The sequence below is a fragment of the Antedon mediterranea genome, chromosome 6 (assembly GCF_964355755.1).
Source record: "Antedon mediterranea chromosome 6, ecAntMedi1.1, whole genome shotgun sequence".
Lineage (NCBI taxonomy): Eukaryota > Metazoa > Echinodermata > Crinoidea > Comatulida > Antedonidae > Antedon > Antedon mediterranea.
Window position 1 is genome coordinate 26,740,057 of NC_092675.1, and position 18,046 is coordinate 26,758,102.

Here is an 18,046-nt window from a genome sequence, read left to right on the forward strand (position 1 = left end):
TAATTGTTGTTTCCGATCCTATAATAGTTCTATAATTTTCTTTTCTTGTTTTTACCCTTTTTTTTCACGTCGTACCGATGGTGCCTACGTGACGTGTGGACCCAACCAAATGGTACACGATGAAAAAAGTAAAGAAACTAAAATAATTATAGAGGGCGCTAGATAAAATATTGGCGCTTGATCATAAAAAAAACACGCGTCTCTCTCGACCACCCTGGTTTGTTGTTGTTTTCTTTTGGACAGTCTTGTGGTACACATAAGTCTAAGACGAGAAAAAAACTGATTTAAGGCGTTTTTATTCTGTTATTACTGTAATTAAGGTCTTGTTTACAATGCCCAACTGCCCCATGTGTCAAAAGCCCGTTTATTTTGGTGAGTAAGTTGTTAAAGTTAGTTTTAAATAGGCACCACTGTTGGTTTGGTTGGCATTCTAAAATGTAGGGTTCACCCTCCTCTTTTGTGATTGTTACAGTTGATTAATTACAATGAACGGTTCCTCACTTCAAGGGTATTGGAATGCACCCATAAAATGGGTCAGTTTATATGTGTTGATTTGCAGTTCAATGTGGTAGCAGCCTTGCCTAAAAGTGTGGATAAATGTAGCAAGCATATAGCCTAGCCTAGGCCTATTATAATCAAAAACTTTTTGCCAACTGAGAAATATTTCATCTGAAAACAAAAGTGTGTTCTAATCAACTGTGTCGGTCTACTGGACTTCTTCTGAACCTCATTTATTTATGATTTGCCTTTTATAGACCCGATTATTCTACTACTTTGTTTCTGCAGTAATTAATAACTTTATTTGCCATAATTATTTTATAAAGTTAGTATATTATAAACTATATTAAACATTTTTAAAAATTGTATATTATACAGAAAAGCACTACTTAATTAAAGGTGAGGTTTAATTATTTATAAATGTAATTATTTTATTAAATTTTTTTTAGCTGAGAAAAAAACATCTCTTGGAAAAGATTGGCACCGAGGTTGTTTACGGTGTGCCAGATGCAATAAAGTGCTCAACTCGGGTCAGCATGCAGAGGTGAGTCCTACACTTCTCTCTCAAACATATCATCTTTTTTATGCCTTTTTTTTATTAAAGTCAATAAAATCCAAACTAGTAGCCAGAGGGTGCGGTTTCCTGTATGTAGTACCATTTTTAAACTAAAGCTCAGTCTCACCATGGAGGTATTTAATACGTCCTCTATGGTCTCACTCATCAAACTTGATGTGATTAAAACACTAGTTTTTATTTCATGAAAAGTACATGTATTTTGTTTTCTTTGTCACAAACAATTTAACTTTCTACCATTACCGGTACTATCTGAAAACTGAGCCAATGGTTTCCTATAAAGTTTTATTGTGGTTATAAACTTTAGTAGCTTTTAAAAGCATTGTGAAATGAAATCAAACAAGACCCTTGAATGGAAGTATGGTTGTACAAAACAACATTTAATAGCTCATAAACAAACAAAAGATATATTTTTTCAGAAATATGTACGATATTGGTAAAATGTACACAAACTGAGGCAAATAATTATTATCAGATTTGGTATATAATATTAATCTCTGTTATTTGTGTTATGATTATTGCAGATATCTAAGTTATGTATTGTTAAATCTTTTTATTAACTGTAGCATGATGGGAAGCCATATTGCAACATGCCTTGTTACTCAGCTTTGTTTGGACCAAAAGGTATATTTTTTTTAGTTGATTCTACATAACCTCTGTTTACACTATCAATCTAGTTTGATGAAAAGTGTGATGTGCAACGTGATATACCCAAATATGGTAGTGAAATGACATCAAGTCCATATATATGAGCACATCACATTTTTTTTTCACATAAAGTTTGATAGTGTAGCCCTAGCCATCAGCGCAAGCTCGGTGGTCTAGAGGTATGGACGCCAGTCTAGTGACCTAGAGGTCGTCGGTTCGATACCCACCCAAGAATTACTAAATATTCTTATGTAAAGATGCAAAACATCTGACAAATGATAATTTTAATATGATAAATTGGTAATGCACCTATAAGAAAATTAGATGATTTTATTATTAATTTTTTATTAAATACTACCAAACTCGGCTGTACCACTAGGCTAGTTGAAATACAGACCTATTTTACTTTAATTGGAAGGACATTGTTTTTAAATTTATTAAACGTTATATTTACCACACCATTTTCAGATTCTATTACAGATATTAAATAATATATACATACTGCCCTCTATGTTGTTTTGGGGTTCAATCAATATGCCTACTAGACTGTAGCTTGCTCTGTCTACACTATGAATCTACTCAGCTGTATTTATTTATTACACATGGCATTTATATTGATGTCAAACAATAATTTAATATTATTCTTAATTTGTTTAAGGTTTCGGTCATGGAGGAACAGAAAGCCATGGATATGAATTGGTCAAATAAACAAATGGCAGTTGAATTCCATCTCATTTTAATCTATCATAATCAGAATTTGATTTAACTTTTCCACGTCCAATGTGATAAGTAGGACAGTGGTGGACTACTGGCTGTAGATTATATGCTCATTTGACCTTTTTGGAAGCATGACCTATGATCTATGACTAAAAAAACGTGTTACAAATTTTGTTGTGGTTAGTAGTATTCAGCTTATTGTGCTAACAGAATGGAATATTTGTCGACTAACCAAATTGTTATATTAGTAATCCCTGCTGTATAGAAAATAATTAGAATCATTCCAATTTGCTTTCATCTATTTTGATGTACTACTAATAATTGTGTTAAGCTCTGTCTACACTATCAAACTTTATGTGACAAAAAATGTGATGTGCCCATATATGGACATGATGATGTCATATCACTACCATATTTGAGCACATCACATTTTTTTGTCAAACTAGTTTGATAGTGTAGACAGAGCTTTAGCTTGATGAATGCTGTTATTTTACCTTGGTACAGTAGATCCAGCATTTTGTAATACGGGGAGGGGGGTGGGGGGTTGCCAGGGCCTAAAATTTGTCTAAAATGAAGAGCTAGCCGGGTGCAGCCCCAGCCCCTATCCTCTCCATTTTGTTTACCTAACCTGTGTTGTACGCTTAGGTTTTATCAGAATTATTAGAAATTGATAAAGCTGTTCTAGTTGGTTCAGAAATGTCGTTCTTAGTCAAGTAGGCCTAGGCTTGATGTAACAGGGTGATTGTATTTTAAGAAAGTTTTTAAATGCTGCCATAGCCATGTTGGCCTAGCCTGATACTGTAGCTGTTTAATTTATCCATGTTCACCAAAGTTTTCATAAATGATTGCTTTAGTAGACATCACTATCTTTAATAATAAACCTTGATTATTAAATTGCCTTGACTTTAATGAAAAACCACAATTTTTTTACATGAAATAATGTTATATATTGTTCGTGTTTTCTTGATAAAACCTGACTGTAATATTGTATGACTTTTCAAAAATTTGTTACATACTTTAATTGTATTATTTTGTTATGGTGCTATATTTTTAAACAAGCCTAACATGTTGCCATTGAAATATTTTGAACAATCAGACAACTTTAGCACAATTAGTACAGTAGTACCTAGTAGTAGTCTGTCGATAGTTGTCCTAGAACTTATAACAGGTTTTAGTGGAAACAAAATAAGTGTACTGTACTGTTAGTTTTTACAATTTCATTCCAAAAACTATATACAGTATATATTTTTAATCATATAGGAATACATTTTATTTTATTGTATCTATGTGATGAGTGACTCTATAACATTTTTTTTTAAACATTATTACATTGTTGACTGTATTATATTTATTTAATGTAATTTAAGTATTGTTTTAACTATTACATTATTAAATGTATTTTAAGTATTCAATACATTTTTTAATGTATTTTATAAATCCTAGGGTAAGGCCTAGTTTTTATTGTGTAAATACAGTATTATTAGGGTAACAACACGTTTTGATAATAATTTCAATTGAAATGTCAATTCCCTTTTTTTAAACATTTCTTTTGTTAAAAAACAATTTATGATACTAATGGTACAATCTTACCATACCGCTTAAGATATTCATAATTATATTTTGTATTGTGTGTGATATATATTCCACGTTTTATAACTTTTATACCAATTGTTGAAGTTTATTGTTTTATAGCTTTTGTTAATTTTAGTTGTGTTTTTCTCCATGGTTTTATTAAATATGAATTAACGACACGTTCTCATGTCTCTTACATAACATAAGTTTCTTTCTTAAAAAACTTCATTATAAGCTAAGCTTGACTTGTTTGGTCAACTCACCGCGTTGCGTTTTTTGAGTCCTAACAAAATCTTTAAAACTTCACAAGATATTATGAAAGGCCATCAGTTAAACGTGGTTTCCACTAGCGACGCAACTCTACGACGTAATGTGCTGTATTGCGTAATCACAAGTGGGAATCAACGACGCAAACATCGCAGGTTTGATTTCAAGCAGGCGGGAGAAAACGCAATTATCGGAAGGGAATTTTATTGCGTTGCGTCGCTAGTGGGAACCAAGCTTTACACGATTCCTACAATATTTTAATAAATTTGGAATGCGCTTTTTTTTTACCAAGAACATCGTCACATTGTAGATAGGCCTAAATTGAAATTTGTTTGTGCCCAATATCATCCATGGTTTCTATTCGGATGTACAAAAGTCGTAATAATGTTAAGCGTGGTTCCCACTAGAACGCATATACGAAAACTGCATTGATAATCAGGCGAAGTGATATGACTCGATGTTAGGCCTAAACTAAATCTCTCCGATGGTCATTCTATCAAGCTTTTTATTATATTATTTTATAGCTTTTTCCGATATTGAAAATAGGCCTAATTGTGTTTATTTTATGAATAATCTATAAGTGTATTCTGTTTTTTCGTATTTAATTAACATTTTCGTTTGGTTTTATTTTTTAACTTAATGTTCTTTTTGTTTAATATCCAATAATAATAATAATTGTAAAGCAGGCCTAATACAGTTTCGCGAAAACATTCATCTTATCAAAATATAATATATTTCACGTTTTAAAATGTGTATAGAAATTGATATTGAATTAAAAAAGTTTAATCTTTTCTAGGTATGTTTTGTTACTGTAAATTGCCTTTATTAAATGAATAATACTGATACTAACGATGTATTGTGTTTTTTTTAAATATATAATTTGTTTTGAATTCTATTTTTATAAAATCAATTTTATGAGCATGATTGGTTAAAGCGCAAGGCAATTTCAAGGTTTTAGTAGTATCCTTAATCCACAAAAATTATTGTACATTCTAAAGAAGCAGTAATTAGTATGGATCATCAATGCCACTGATGGCCCTAACACAACAAACTCCGAGAATGCATCCTTCGCCTACTGTAAAATTCTCCTACATAAGATTTCACCGGAAAAAAATATATTTATATATTTTTTTTGTGTCCTAATGCTGTGTGTGTAATTAGGCTAATCTCACTACAACGATGTTTTTATATATGTGAATTTGCCTTTCAACTGAGTATGTGAATTTGCCTTTCCTGGTTATTTTTTACATTGATGACCGAATAAATATTATTATTATTATTATTAACTAACAATAATAGAACAGCAACGCCAAAAACAAACGGGTGAATTTTAAAAGAAATAGGTTTTACTACTCGTATAAAAAAAACCTGTACATTAAATCAAATTGTCTTTTAACATTACAAATCACAAATTATAACTCTTGCCTCTTGTACACAAAGCTTTTTGTACAAGTAGTTCTCGAGAAAATGTAGTTCAGTTTACTTGTTACTTTAAGACTGATCGCCGGCTTTTGAAAATTCTCTCCTATCTTTTAACACTACAGGTCTAAAATAATATTAAAAAGTGGTCCAGAATTGGGGCCGTGGTCCGTATGGCCTAAAAAATGTAATGGAGTTTTCACATATCTATCTGTATATTTAATTTTGGTAAAGATCTTGAGTGAGTAACTGAACAGACACACGCAATCGATTAAATACCTTGGCGGAAATAAAGAAATGGACGTGTCACTATGGCTGAAATGACGCGATCGCGGCGGCTATCTATTGTACTTTGAATTTAAAACCCCATGAGGTACTTGATTGTTACATTTGGGTTTCTATACCAGTACTGAAACTACCAAGTATCAACTTCACATACGCTAACGTAAGAACTCAACATGCCTCAATAAACAAAATAAATCATGCGGGGTGTGGGGGGATGGGTGGACATTTTTGTAAGATGTTTCTTTTCAACATAGAAAAGCAAGTCCAAAACAGCCTTTACGATAGTTAACTGTAGTTGTGATTTAGTCAATGATAATTAATATATAGCCGGCTTATACAACTCACGGATTTAGAAAAGATAGTGTCAGTCGACTCATCTTTGGTGTGATAGATTACACTTCTGGTGGCGCCCACTCTGGCGTAGCCTTCTTCCTGTCGTCTTTTTAGAGCACAGTGCAATTCGGTACAAATCACGCATTAGAACTGCGACAGGATCAACGACCATGTAACTTTATTTCTTCTCTGTGCATGCTACGCGGCCAATTGTATTTTTTATTAATAAATTCATCTTCAACGGCCGGGCATGATGGAATTTGTAAATCATGAAAGTTGGTGCTGTTGTCTGTTACGATACTGTAATATAACAATACAATCATTTACTATATAATTATGTTCCAAACCGTCAACATCGTTTGTTGGCACTAATATTTTAACACTAAAGATTATCGGCCCACCAATCATCTATAGTTGTTCCGTTTACACTGGATATTTGGTTCAATCATGGAGAAATAAGATTTCTCCATGGTTCAATGCATTCAGTACGGTAATCGAGTGGCTGTTGCACCCCCGTTTATTTTATATGCAAGTAGTGGTACCCCCGGCTACGATAACAAATAAAGGAAATGGGCGTGTTATGTGTCGTATGACGCTCCGGCTAACTCATTATTTAAAACCTGACAAGATAGTAGTTGATTGTTACATTATTTAAAACCTGACAAGATAGTTGATTGTTACATTTGGGTGTCTGTGCCAGTACCGAACACTATCAGCTTTACACTAAATTCAAGAACTCAACATGCCTAAGTGTCCATCGTGCAACAAAGAGGTATACTTCGGTAAGTTCTTCGTTAAAACGTATGCTACACTTGTACGTAGTCTACGTCGTAGATAAACAGGTAGCAGTGCTGCTTACACGGTAGGTATGGTAGTGAGTAGGCATCACAGATGTAGAAACTTTATTCAAGTTGCTGGTCCTGAATGTCTGTACGTAGGAAAATCATCATTATAATGACCTTCTGGATGTTTGTTTCGGTTATTTCCCCGTAATCTTCTAGATAATAAGATAATCAATTAGTAGAAGCATGGAGTAAAGAATATTATTCTTTACTCCATGCATGGTAGAAGTTATAGATTAATAATTCATATATATTATATTCAATTCAGATTTTGTAAATATTAAATTGTGTTAAAAAGTTAGTCATTGTATTGGGTTTTTTAAGGCGTGGATGAACTTCAAAACAGCTCGGTTTGCAGTCCCGGTTTTTTGTTTTCTTTTACGAGTGACGCAGTATGTACGTCACTGAAACTAAGCAACGATATACATTATTATCGCTTCCGCATTTTTGCCTACGATACAATGCTTTTGATTTAAACAAATTAATTGTTTTCCATTCATCTATGGTAGAAAGCAACGCTATAGCAACTGAACCATATCGTAACATATTATTCTTTTAGTTTCCCAGATATCGAGAATTTTGGTAAACATTTAACAATCGCCTATTGCAGTGGCTACTGTAACTTGATTTTATCAATTTAAATTCATTTAACTTGAGTGAGATGCTGTACTTGATTTGTTGTTAATATTCACTTTTATTTTCAATTGCATTTATGTATTACCTCCTTTCGAAAACATAACGTAAACATATAATATGTTAATTTAATCCACAGAATAAGTCTAATGTATAATGGCAATGTAACAGTTCCATAATATTTTGATAATCCTAAAATAAAACTTATCATCACCATTAATGCACATTATTTTAAAAAAAACTTTGTTTTTTGCAATAACAGGAAAACTCCATTTAAATAGTAGGATGCCTGGTTGCAGAAGGTTATTTAATCACAAGAGCCGGAATATACCATACGAAATAATAATAATATTTACGCGCGATTTAACAAGAATCATTACACATAAATTATTGATTGATATGTGATCTATTATTCGGTGCCTATTGGAATACTTTGATGTATGCATATTTATATCTTATCAACTGACGTGTTGTTAAATTATTTTTATTGCGAGTATTATTATTATTATTATAAATTGCTTTTCAATGAAGAATGAATATCAAACACCATCATACAACAGGTGTTCTTAATTTCACACACAATACATAATGTAATTTTCTTTATGCATTTATCCTTAAAAAATCAAATCTACAATTTGGCATCTTTGGCGGTGTTGGTCTACAATTTTATATACAGGCCTAGCTTGAAAAGATTATAATGTTTAATTTGATCATCGTGCAGAATCTAAATAAATCGATTTTTTATTCTATGTTTGAAAAATGTTTGAAAAATCACGCAGAGATCTTCTAATATGAATTCACTCACACATCGGCTTAAAAATTACGTAATACGAAGGGTAAAGGATAAGAAGTCCTAATCCTGATTTGAATTGCAATTGATTAACGAACACCGTTGTCGAATTTCTATCGAGTGAAAGAATCCACATACAATTAAGCCTATGTGTTAACAATGTGATAGTTCCTAACGCATCGGGGTATACCTATGACAGAGGTAAAACAAACAATACATTTGATTCAAAGTCAGGAGAGATCAACTTATCTTCTTATCTCAACGACCTTATTAAGTACTATAAAGTCTATATACCTATACTCTTTTATCATAAAGATTATGTACATATTTAGTCGAGACTGTAAATGTTTGCTCGTAGTTTCAGGGTGCGCAACGTTTATATCCCTTTTCACATTGCTAGCAAACCTCCGAAGTTTACACACCGGCGTTTTGTTATGGTGTGCGCCCCCCCCCCCCCCCCGGTGATGGTAAACTCTGTAATCTTGCTACGCCTGCTAAAGAAACACCCACATCATACATTTCGTGGGCGATGTTTCCTGACATGTTACAGCAGTAAATTTTGTTGAATAAATATAAATCCAATAGCTTACACGTTTCTAAAATGAGCCATAGACTTGTACTGAATTAATGTCATTATGTCACTTCCCCAGCAATGTTTTGTACATTTGAAAGATGTATTCAAGTTTGTACTTGTTTAAACTTTCAGCTGAGAAAGTAAGCTCGCTTGGTAAAGACTGGCACAGACCTTGTTTGAAATGCGAAAAATGTCGGAAAACACTTTCATCTGGCGGACATGCTGAGGTAATACTATTATTATGTTTATGTACCGGTATTTAATAATATCATTGTTCATGTTACGTACGTCTTGTTGAAAACGTTTCCTTCTTAAGCGTGGTTCCTTTCCCACTAGAAACGTAACGTATTGCGTAATCACAAGTGGGAACCGACGACGCAGTGCTGCAAACATCGCAGGGGATAACACAATTATTGGAAGGGCATTTTCTTACGTTGCTGCGTTACGTTGCGTAGGTTACGTTACGTTGCGTCACTAATGGGAACCACGCTTTAATAATAGACGCATAATAGTGTTTGCACATCTCTTATATATTCTATGTATATTTTTTTTAGCACGACGGAAAGCCATACTGTAATAAACCGTGTTATGCGGCACTGTTTGGACCAGGAGGTTAGTACACTGTGGCATAATGCTAATGCTATTTTTTTAGAATTATCGTCATTACTACTGTATCATCATTGTGAAAAATACCGTTTCTTTGCCATCATATTATAGCTGTTCTTGAAGAATATTATACAGATAACTCAAGATTTTAATAAGCGTTTTTTGTCGTAACAAATTGATTTTAATAAGCGTTTTTTTGCCGTAATAAATTTATCGATTTTCCATCAATATAGGCAATGATCTATTAATGGTAGTTTTAATTTTTGTTTTAATATTAGTAAAAAGATAACTATTTTGGCACATATCGCGTTTCATACGTATACTTCTTGAGTTGTATTTTCAGACAAAAATCGAAATAAAAACAAATAAATAATAAAAGAGACAATGAATACAGACCTGGGGCAAGTCTATATTAATGGTAAAGCTATTTGAAAAACAAATTCAGGACGATAACTTTAAAATTGTGGACCTATTGTACAAACATATTTACATCCATGTATTTGGCAAATGCTTTGCAAACGTTTTATAACCTCCTATCATTTATTTACGATTATATCTTTTAGGTTTTGGTCATGGTGGAACTGAAAGCCACAAATATTAGAATGGTCTAATATATTTGTAGAGAAATTGAGAGCGTTTAAAAACCTAGTGCGTAGGGACGTGGAACCGATTCTTACCGCCAAGAAGAGTACGCTTATTGTAATTTCTTAAATATTAATGTGCCTTACATTGTAATTTGATTATGTAGTAGATACTTAGAATAGTAGTGGTATTTATCAAAATTAAAAAAGAAAAGAAAATCGTTGATTGTATTATTGTACTCATGTATAGTTGTCCATTTACTGATATAAAAGTTTAATACAAACTTATTCTCATCATAAATTAACTTGTACGCGCGCCCCATTTCCGGTCTCTTTTCGATCTTGCGTTAAAGCTTGGTTCCCACTAGAGCGACGCAACGTAACGCAATCTATGCAACGAAAGAAAATGCCCTTGTGATAATTGTATTTGCGCCCGGCTGCGTAAAATCACACATGTTTTCAGCACTGATGCGTCGTCGGTTCGCACTTGTGATTACACAATACAGCACTTTGCTCGATACGTCGCTGCGTTGCGTCCTAGTGGGAACCACGCTTAAGGGTCCTTCGGTACGGTTCATGAATGTTTTGGTTCACTACAGTCCACGTCGCTATGCGCCAATAGATATGCACGTATAGCCACGTGAAAACGAAACATTGACGTTTGATTTGCCAGCGCCGTGCCGGAGCAGGTGTGAAAGACCCTTTATTCTTGCATTATTATAATATTTCGAGGGCCAGAAATTACAGGGCGGGAGATAACCCAGACCCCCGCGTTTACAGAAGTGTTTCTGTCAGTATAATTTTCAAAGGAACTCAAAATATGTGACGATAGAGAGGGCGCACTCCACACTTATCTAAAATAGCTTCACACATGCAGCAGCAGGAGAAGATGCAAGCCCGTTTTATGTCGCTTGGTAAATTTATCTTGTCATTTTTACAGTTACTTTCACCCTGAGCTCAGTTTCGGAGAACTCCGGACTGCGTTAAGGTTTCACTGCTGTTCACACACGTACATTCCGTAGGGAGTCCGAAATGATTTAGTGCAGATCATTATCACATCTATTTTCACGATTTTAATTCGGTCTCAGTGTGCAAGTAGCCATTTATATAGTGCTCATTTGATCTATCGCAACAGCACGGTTACTTCGTATTGTTTGTGAACTGCAGTCCATTCACGCACAGGGTAAAGCGCGCCTGGTCCTAATGCTTGGTTCCCACTAGCGACGCAACGTAAGAAAATGCCCTTCCCATAATTGTGTTTACCCACTCCTGCGTGAAATCAAACCTGCTATGTTTGCAGCATTGTTGCGTCGTCGGTTCCCACTTGTGATTATGCAATACAGCACTTTGCGTCGATACGTCGTTGCGTCCTAGTTAAAGTTGTCTTGTAGTGGGAACTACGCTTAAAGCTTGGTTCCCACTAGGACGTAAACTCAGCGCAAGCATGTTGACCAATGACAAGCGACAGTTCGAATAATCCATCGCTTGTGATTAGTCAACTCACTTACGTTGCGTTAGTCCTTGTGTTGCGTCTCTAGTTCCCACTAGCGACGCGACACACGGACGTAACGCAACGCAAGTGGCTTATTCGCTTGTGATTGCTAACTGTCTATAACTTCGCATTGGTTAAAACGCTTGCGTTGCGTTTACGTCCTTGCGTTACGTTCTAGTGGGAACCAAGCTTGAAGAAGACGTAAGTGCAACGCAAGAAGTGAGTTGAACAATGATAAGCGACAGTTCGCTTAATCTATTGCTTGTGATTGGTAAAATTACGCCTTTTCGTCCTAGTGGGAACCAAGCTTAACATCATTATCTAAACATCTTTAGTGACAATAACATGACGTATACACACATAAAATTCCGAATAAATATACATTTTATACCATTTTATTAACTATAATTCTAAGAGTATTAAGTAAAGTAGGCCTACCCTGATAAAGTATGCCTCCTTATTTATAGATTCTCCCAGTGTCTTTAACATAAGGCGATCTTCTTTTTATTATCGTTCAATATGTAATTAAAGTAACAGACATACTGCTTACCGTTATATATAATTAATGTACATTTTACTAAATCGTTGGAAATGGCCGTGATTTTAACGTATTAATAAATCGTTATTGATATTATTAGTTATAAAATAATTATTATTTTGTGCAACTAAATAGATACTAAAACTAAATATTATTAATATATAATAATTCAATGCGATATATTACAAAAATGCCGATAATAATCAAATACTTAATGTGTAGTTAATTGAATAAATTAATCAACCTTATGCATTCAATCAAAATGATCCACAATTTGAATGACAATAAATAAATGATACTGTTTGTAGACTTATATAATGTCAACGGAACAAATCCGTAGATTGTATTACGTATAGGCCTATAGTTGTCTATTTGAAAACTGGCATGCTAGTGTTTACTATTAACACACGTGACTTGAAAGCGCGCTAACATTGCATCATAACAAACTGTTTCTGTCTGTATAGAAACTTAAATGTGTGACGATAGAGAGGGCGCACTCCAAACTTCGGAGAACTCTCTAAACTGCCATAAGTTTTTCGGGCGCTGTGGTTCACATACACGTACATTCTGTAAAGAGTCGGTCTAGTAGGCCTAGTTGTTTATTTCTATTTCAAACTAGCATACTAGTGTTTACTATTAACAAACTTGAAAGCTCGTTATTGCATCGAATAAAAATGTTAATAGTTAAACGATTTATAGGTATTGTTTCCAGAATTCGCAACAGTAACCTGTCGAATACGATTCGGGATGAGTGACAAGCCCATGGGATAGTTCAAACCATCCTCACGCTTATCGATCCTCTTCACAAATTTGCCATGACTATCAAACAACTGCAGTTTATGTGTACTTGCCACGATTACGTTTCCATCACGATCAACAACGACACCTTCTGGACCCCATACACGGCCATCTCCCTGGCCGCCTTCCACGAGGACTTTTAGAACGTTGCCTTCACTATCAAACAGCTGTACTCTGTGGTTACCCCAGTCAGTGATGACTATATGGCTCTCTCTTGTCAAGGCACAGTATCGTGGGTACTTAAGATGACCGACGGCACTTCCTTCAGATCCAAAACGTCCAAGAAGTCTTCCATCAAGACTGAACTTTACGAAGCAATGGGCATCTCTGTCAACAACGTACGCACACCCACTAGCTTCATCAACAACCGTCCCAAGAGGCCACACAAGATCGTCTTTTCCAAACCATCTTTTCGGTGTTCCATCTGGACTACAAATTATAATCTCCTTGTTACTCAAGTCAGCTACTGCGAGTAGACCATGGCTTCTAAGCGGGCTTATATTCGAAACACGTATGCCTTGTGTGAGGTCGATCTTGTTGCGGAAACCTCCAGCTTTGTCGTATTCCAATATCTGATTGGTGTCATTGCACGCCAAGACATCACCAAATTTGTTAACCATAATGCTTCTGACTTTGTACGTGGCATTGATCCAATGTGTCGACAGGTTAACTGTACCAACGATACCTTCTTGTTCTGCTGTTATAAGAACTGGTGACCCTTTGATGGGACGTCCGTAAATGTTAACTTCCAACATCCAGTTTCCTTCGTCAGCACATTCACCACGGATATCATATTCTCCATCTCTTCTGTCTGTGATTGTTACCGTAGCGGTCTTTCCAGATTTATTCCTAAGAACCGCTTGCACCCTCGCTCCACCTTCCGTTACTTTTTTAGCTCCCGCCAAATCGGTCGTTGTGACGGTGACAGTGAAGGCCTGCCTTCGGGTAACATAGATCCGATCATTAGCGCCTTTGATTTGCAGTTGCATAGACTCTTCTCTGAAAGCAGCAATTACACCAAGACTCTTTTTATTTAGTGTGGTCAACGGTTCTTCGTCTGGTACAAAATCTAAAAACCCATTTTCGTATGGTTCGAGAGGAGGAAGGTTCTTGGTCTTGTGTTCGAGTCGTTTTGATGCTTCTTCACTAGATACCAATGCCGCTGCCTTGTCTGGACAAGTTGCCAATGTGTCTGTAAACTCCATTATGTTTGTAAGCCTAACTAAAGCTAATTCCAACTCTTCCACCTGTGCGTCTATTGCACGATCTTTCGTAGTATAGGTAGATTCCAAATTTTGTTTCAGAATTTGACCACATTGTTTAGCCAAGTGATGCATGTGGTCTTCGTGTCCTTGGATCTTCTTTAAGCAGAGGCCACGGTCGTTCTTCAGTTTTAACTTCATTGATGCAAGTCGATCAATTGCATCTTCAAGATTAACTCTGGAATCTTTCGATCTTGACCTCAACCCAACTACTTTTGAACTGAACTCACCGAAGGCGTCATCAATATTTCGCAGCCTGTGAGTTTCTCCCTTGTGTGTGACAACTGTACATTCGGTGCAGACAGGAACACGGCAGTAGTCGCAGAAGAACTTCAGTGGAAGCGTTTTATGTGTTGGGCACGGTGAAGGCTTAACGAGGAGACGTTCTCTTGACGGCTGCTGTTTGTACTCCTCCAGTGGCAGTAAAAAATGGTCACTGGTTACAGGCAATCGACGATGCATTTGCATGCACCCAGAACACAGAAACTCCTTGCAATCTTTGCAATTGTAATCTGCATCTCGTTCGCATACGACACACTTTGCTTCTTCTTCTTTCTCGAGACCAGCTACCATACTTAAAAGACTGACAATGCAGCTGTTTTCTTCTATTTCTTCAAGACCACCGTCTGGGATGGGATAATGTTCCCTACAAACTGGACACGATGAGTTACCCGTCTTACCAACCCACTGTTCTAGACATTCCAGGCAGTACGAATGGAAGCATGGCAGACTCTTCGGTTGTCTGAAGCGGTCTTGACATAAGACGCACTGGATTGCCCTTTCTTCTATTCCAGCTATGGTTTGAAGTTTAGCTGGAATAGATTGTATTCCTGCCATGGTCATCTGCAAAATAACAAACTAATGTGTAAATATACCACTTGGACTGTTTATAAATGTTCATATTTTGATGAATACTATAAACAATAGCCGAAGACATTTTAAAAAACTATTTTTTACTGACCTTTGACATTGGTACGCCTGGTTCATGTATCTTTTCCCCTCCTTCAGAAACAACTCCTAAAACGAACAAAACAATACATTCATTTGTATAATACTGTAAAATCGTTAACAAATAGTCGAATAGGTATGCTACATGACTTTTATTGAACTTCCGTTAACAATTAAATAGAAAAGGCGGATAAACCATTTATTGTGAAAGAGGTACTTGGATAACAAAATACAAAGACTTTGAACGATACGGAATGCGCACACAAACTTAAATGGAATAAAACTCTTTAAACGATTTGATGCGTTGCGATTTAAATAAGTACTTGTACAATTACTACACAGAAAATGTTCAATTGAAATCGTAACCTTTCAAAGTAAAAATAGAGCATGGGTCACAAGATTGGAATCTCATTCATTGGATAAGATACGCGTCGAGGGCTGGGTAGGCCCTACTAGGCCTACACAATAGGAACGATTGTCTGAATATGACAAGAAAATATGTTTGACTCAATAAGGATAGAGTACCGTAACATATTTTGTTTTGTGCAGAATTCGATAACAGACAGAAAATGTAGATAAATCTCTTCTCTACAAATATATTGTGACGCAGGGATGCAAATCAGTGTTTCCAGTGGCGGATCCAGAATTTTGAAGAGGGGTGGGGAGGGGATCGGTCAACCGGATACAAATATATCGTACAAATAAAAAATTGTTGACCTTTACCTTGTGTATTACTATTTACTATTGCTTTCGATTTTCTAAAATTCTGCCGAGGCGTTTGAGTTTGGTAATGGATAAAGGACAGTAATAAATACTATAATTGTTTTTAACAAAAATTAAATCGAGCCAACAAAGTATATAATAATTCCCGACGATGCCATGTCATCGTACGGACGGACGCGTCACACTAAAGCGTGGTTCCCACTAGAACGCAACGCAACGACGTATCGACGCAAAGTGTTGTATTGCGTAATCACAAGTGGGAACCCACGTCGCAATAGTGCTGCAAACATCGCAGGTTTGATTTTACACAGGCGGGGCAAACACAATTATTAAGCGTGGTTTCAACTAGCGACGCAACACAAGGACGTAACGCAACGCAAGTGAATTTACCAATCACAAGCGATGGCTTATTCGCTTGTGATAACTTCGCATTGGTTAAAACGCTTGCGTTGCGTTTACGTCCTTGCGTTACGTTCTAGTGGGAACCAAGTTTGCTGTTGCGTAGATTGCATTACGTTGCGTCGCTTAATGGTAAAAACAAATACAACATGCAGTTTAAGCTTCGCCATAAAATTGAAAGATGGCGCATTAGTCATTATAATTTGATGCACTTACCTTTATGTAGATTCCGATGTAAATTTAGCATTTATGGGTCTATTGGTACGTTAATGTTCGTCCGTTAAAAACACACCTTGATTCAAGAACAGCGACTCCTGAACTAACACTCGATGCGGTCGAGGACGCGATTCGTTTTTTTGACAAAAAGAAAATAATCCGAAAAACTTAGTTCCGCCAAGTTTATAGAATCAACATATGAAAGGAATCCTGAGTCTATTGAAACTTATAGTATTATAACAAAATCAAGATGAAGCACTTCATTTTTAGCTGTCTGGTTTTACCAGAGTACAATAATGAAACGAATTTTGAACTTTATGACCGGCCACCGATAGACCTAATTTGTTTAAATGTTGCTGTTGGATATGCCATTTTAATGTCACATTTATGGTTATTCACAGCTTTGACCAACAATTGAATCTAAAAAAAATATTCACATGACAAATTTATTTGAAACAAAATATAATCAAATTGATAATGGTTTTTGGTTAATAAATCATAATTTTTTTTTGTTTTTTTTTTCCTACGGAAGTAAATAGCTGCTTAATAACTTTTCCAAATAGCCTATTCAACGTCTGATTTCATTAGGCCTAATCTTAATTTATTATGTTTTGGGGGACAATAGGCCTAAATCTTTAACGACTAGACCCGTGAAATATAGAAAGGAGTAGAAAGATGGATACTTTCTAAAAAATCAATAATTTTGTCAAGAAACAGGTCACATACTTTAAAAAAGCAGTACTGAATGTTTGTCCGTATTTTCCCATAAGACTGGGGTAAAATGTGGTGTGTTCTATCATGCCCCGTCACATAATAATATAATATCGATCTTAGGCCTACTCAAGACTTGCGATGCATTTAGAAATACCAGATTGAATGAGACAAGGTTATATTTACACTTTTTAAAAAATAATGTGAATATTTATCCGCCCGATATCAAATTATTTCATTTTATGTATGTATGTAGGAATTATGTGCACTCAACCGCGCTGATTTTTAGATAACGCAACAACAGCGTGCGTTATGCTTTTTGCAGTTAAGTTTGGTTAGCTGTGACGATCTATCGACGGCGCACACGCACTCGGTCTCACGCACCGTAGCCTAATTCGAAACTTCATAAGTATAAAATTAGAAGACATTTTGTTAATGTTATAAATTAAGATTAAAATTATACATTTATTAAAGATATATTGTCTCCCCCCCCCCCCCCAAATTTGAAAACTTGAAAATTAATAAAATCAGATTTTAATTAACGGTTAAATAACCAAAACCCATTGGCTGGCAGCCAATTTGACTATTTCTTGCTTTTTTTCAGCTAAATAATTTTTTTT

General features: G+C 35.3%; 2 protein-coding genes across 2 annotated transcripts; one reads left to right on the forward strand and one right to left on the reverse strand.

The window, feature by feature from the left end:
- Positions 1 to 230: 230 nt before the first annotated feature.
- LOC140052545 (cysteine-rich protein 2-like) lies at positions 231 to 10,560 on the forward strand. Its single transcript, XM_072098153.1, has 9 exons — positions 231 to 372; positions 948 to 1,042; positions 1,639 to 1,696; positions 2,379 to 2,419; positions 6,308 to 6,362; positions 7,048 to 7,095; positions 9,285 to 9,379; positions 9,707 to 9,764; positions 10,322 to 10,560. Exons 1-9 carry the CDS (start codon positions 333 to 335, stop codon positions 10,357 to 10,359), a joined length of 528 nt encoding a protein of 175 aa, XP_071954254.1. The 5' UTR covers positions 231 to 332; the 3' UTR covers positions 10,360 to 10,560.
- A 1,650-nt stretch (positions 10,561 to 12,210) lies between these two features.
- LOC140051206 (E3 ubiquitin-protein ligase TRIM45-like) lies at positions 12,211 to 16,805 on the reverse strand. The gene is made up of 3 exons (XM_072096343.1): positions 16,716 to 16,805; positions 15,391 to 15,446; positions 12,211 to 15,272 (listed from the first exon to the last, which is right to left on the reverse strand). Exons 1-3 carry the CDS (start codon positions 16,744 to 16,746, stop codon positions 13,047 to 13,049), a joined length of 2,313 nt encoding a protein of 770 aa, XP_071952444.1. The 5' UTR covers positions 16,747 to 16,805; the 3' UTR covers positions 12,211 to 13,046.
- Between the last annotated feature and the right edge of the window lie 1,241 nt (positions 16,806 to 18,046).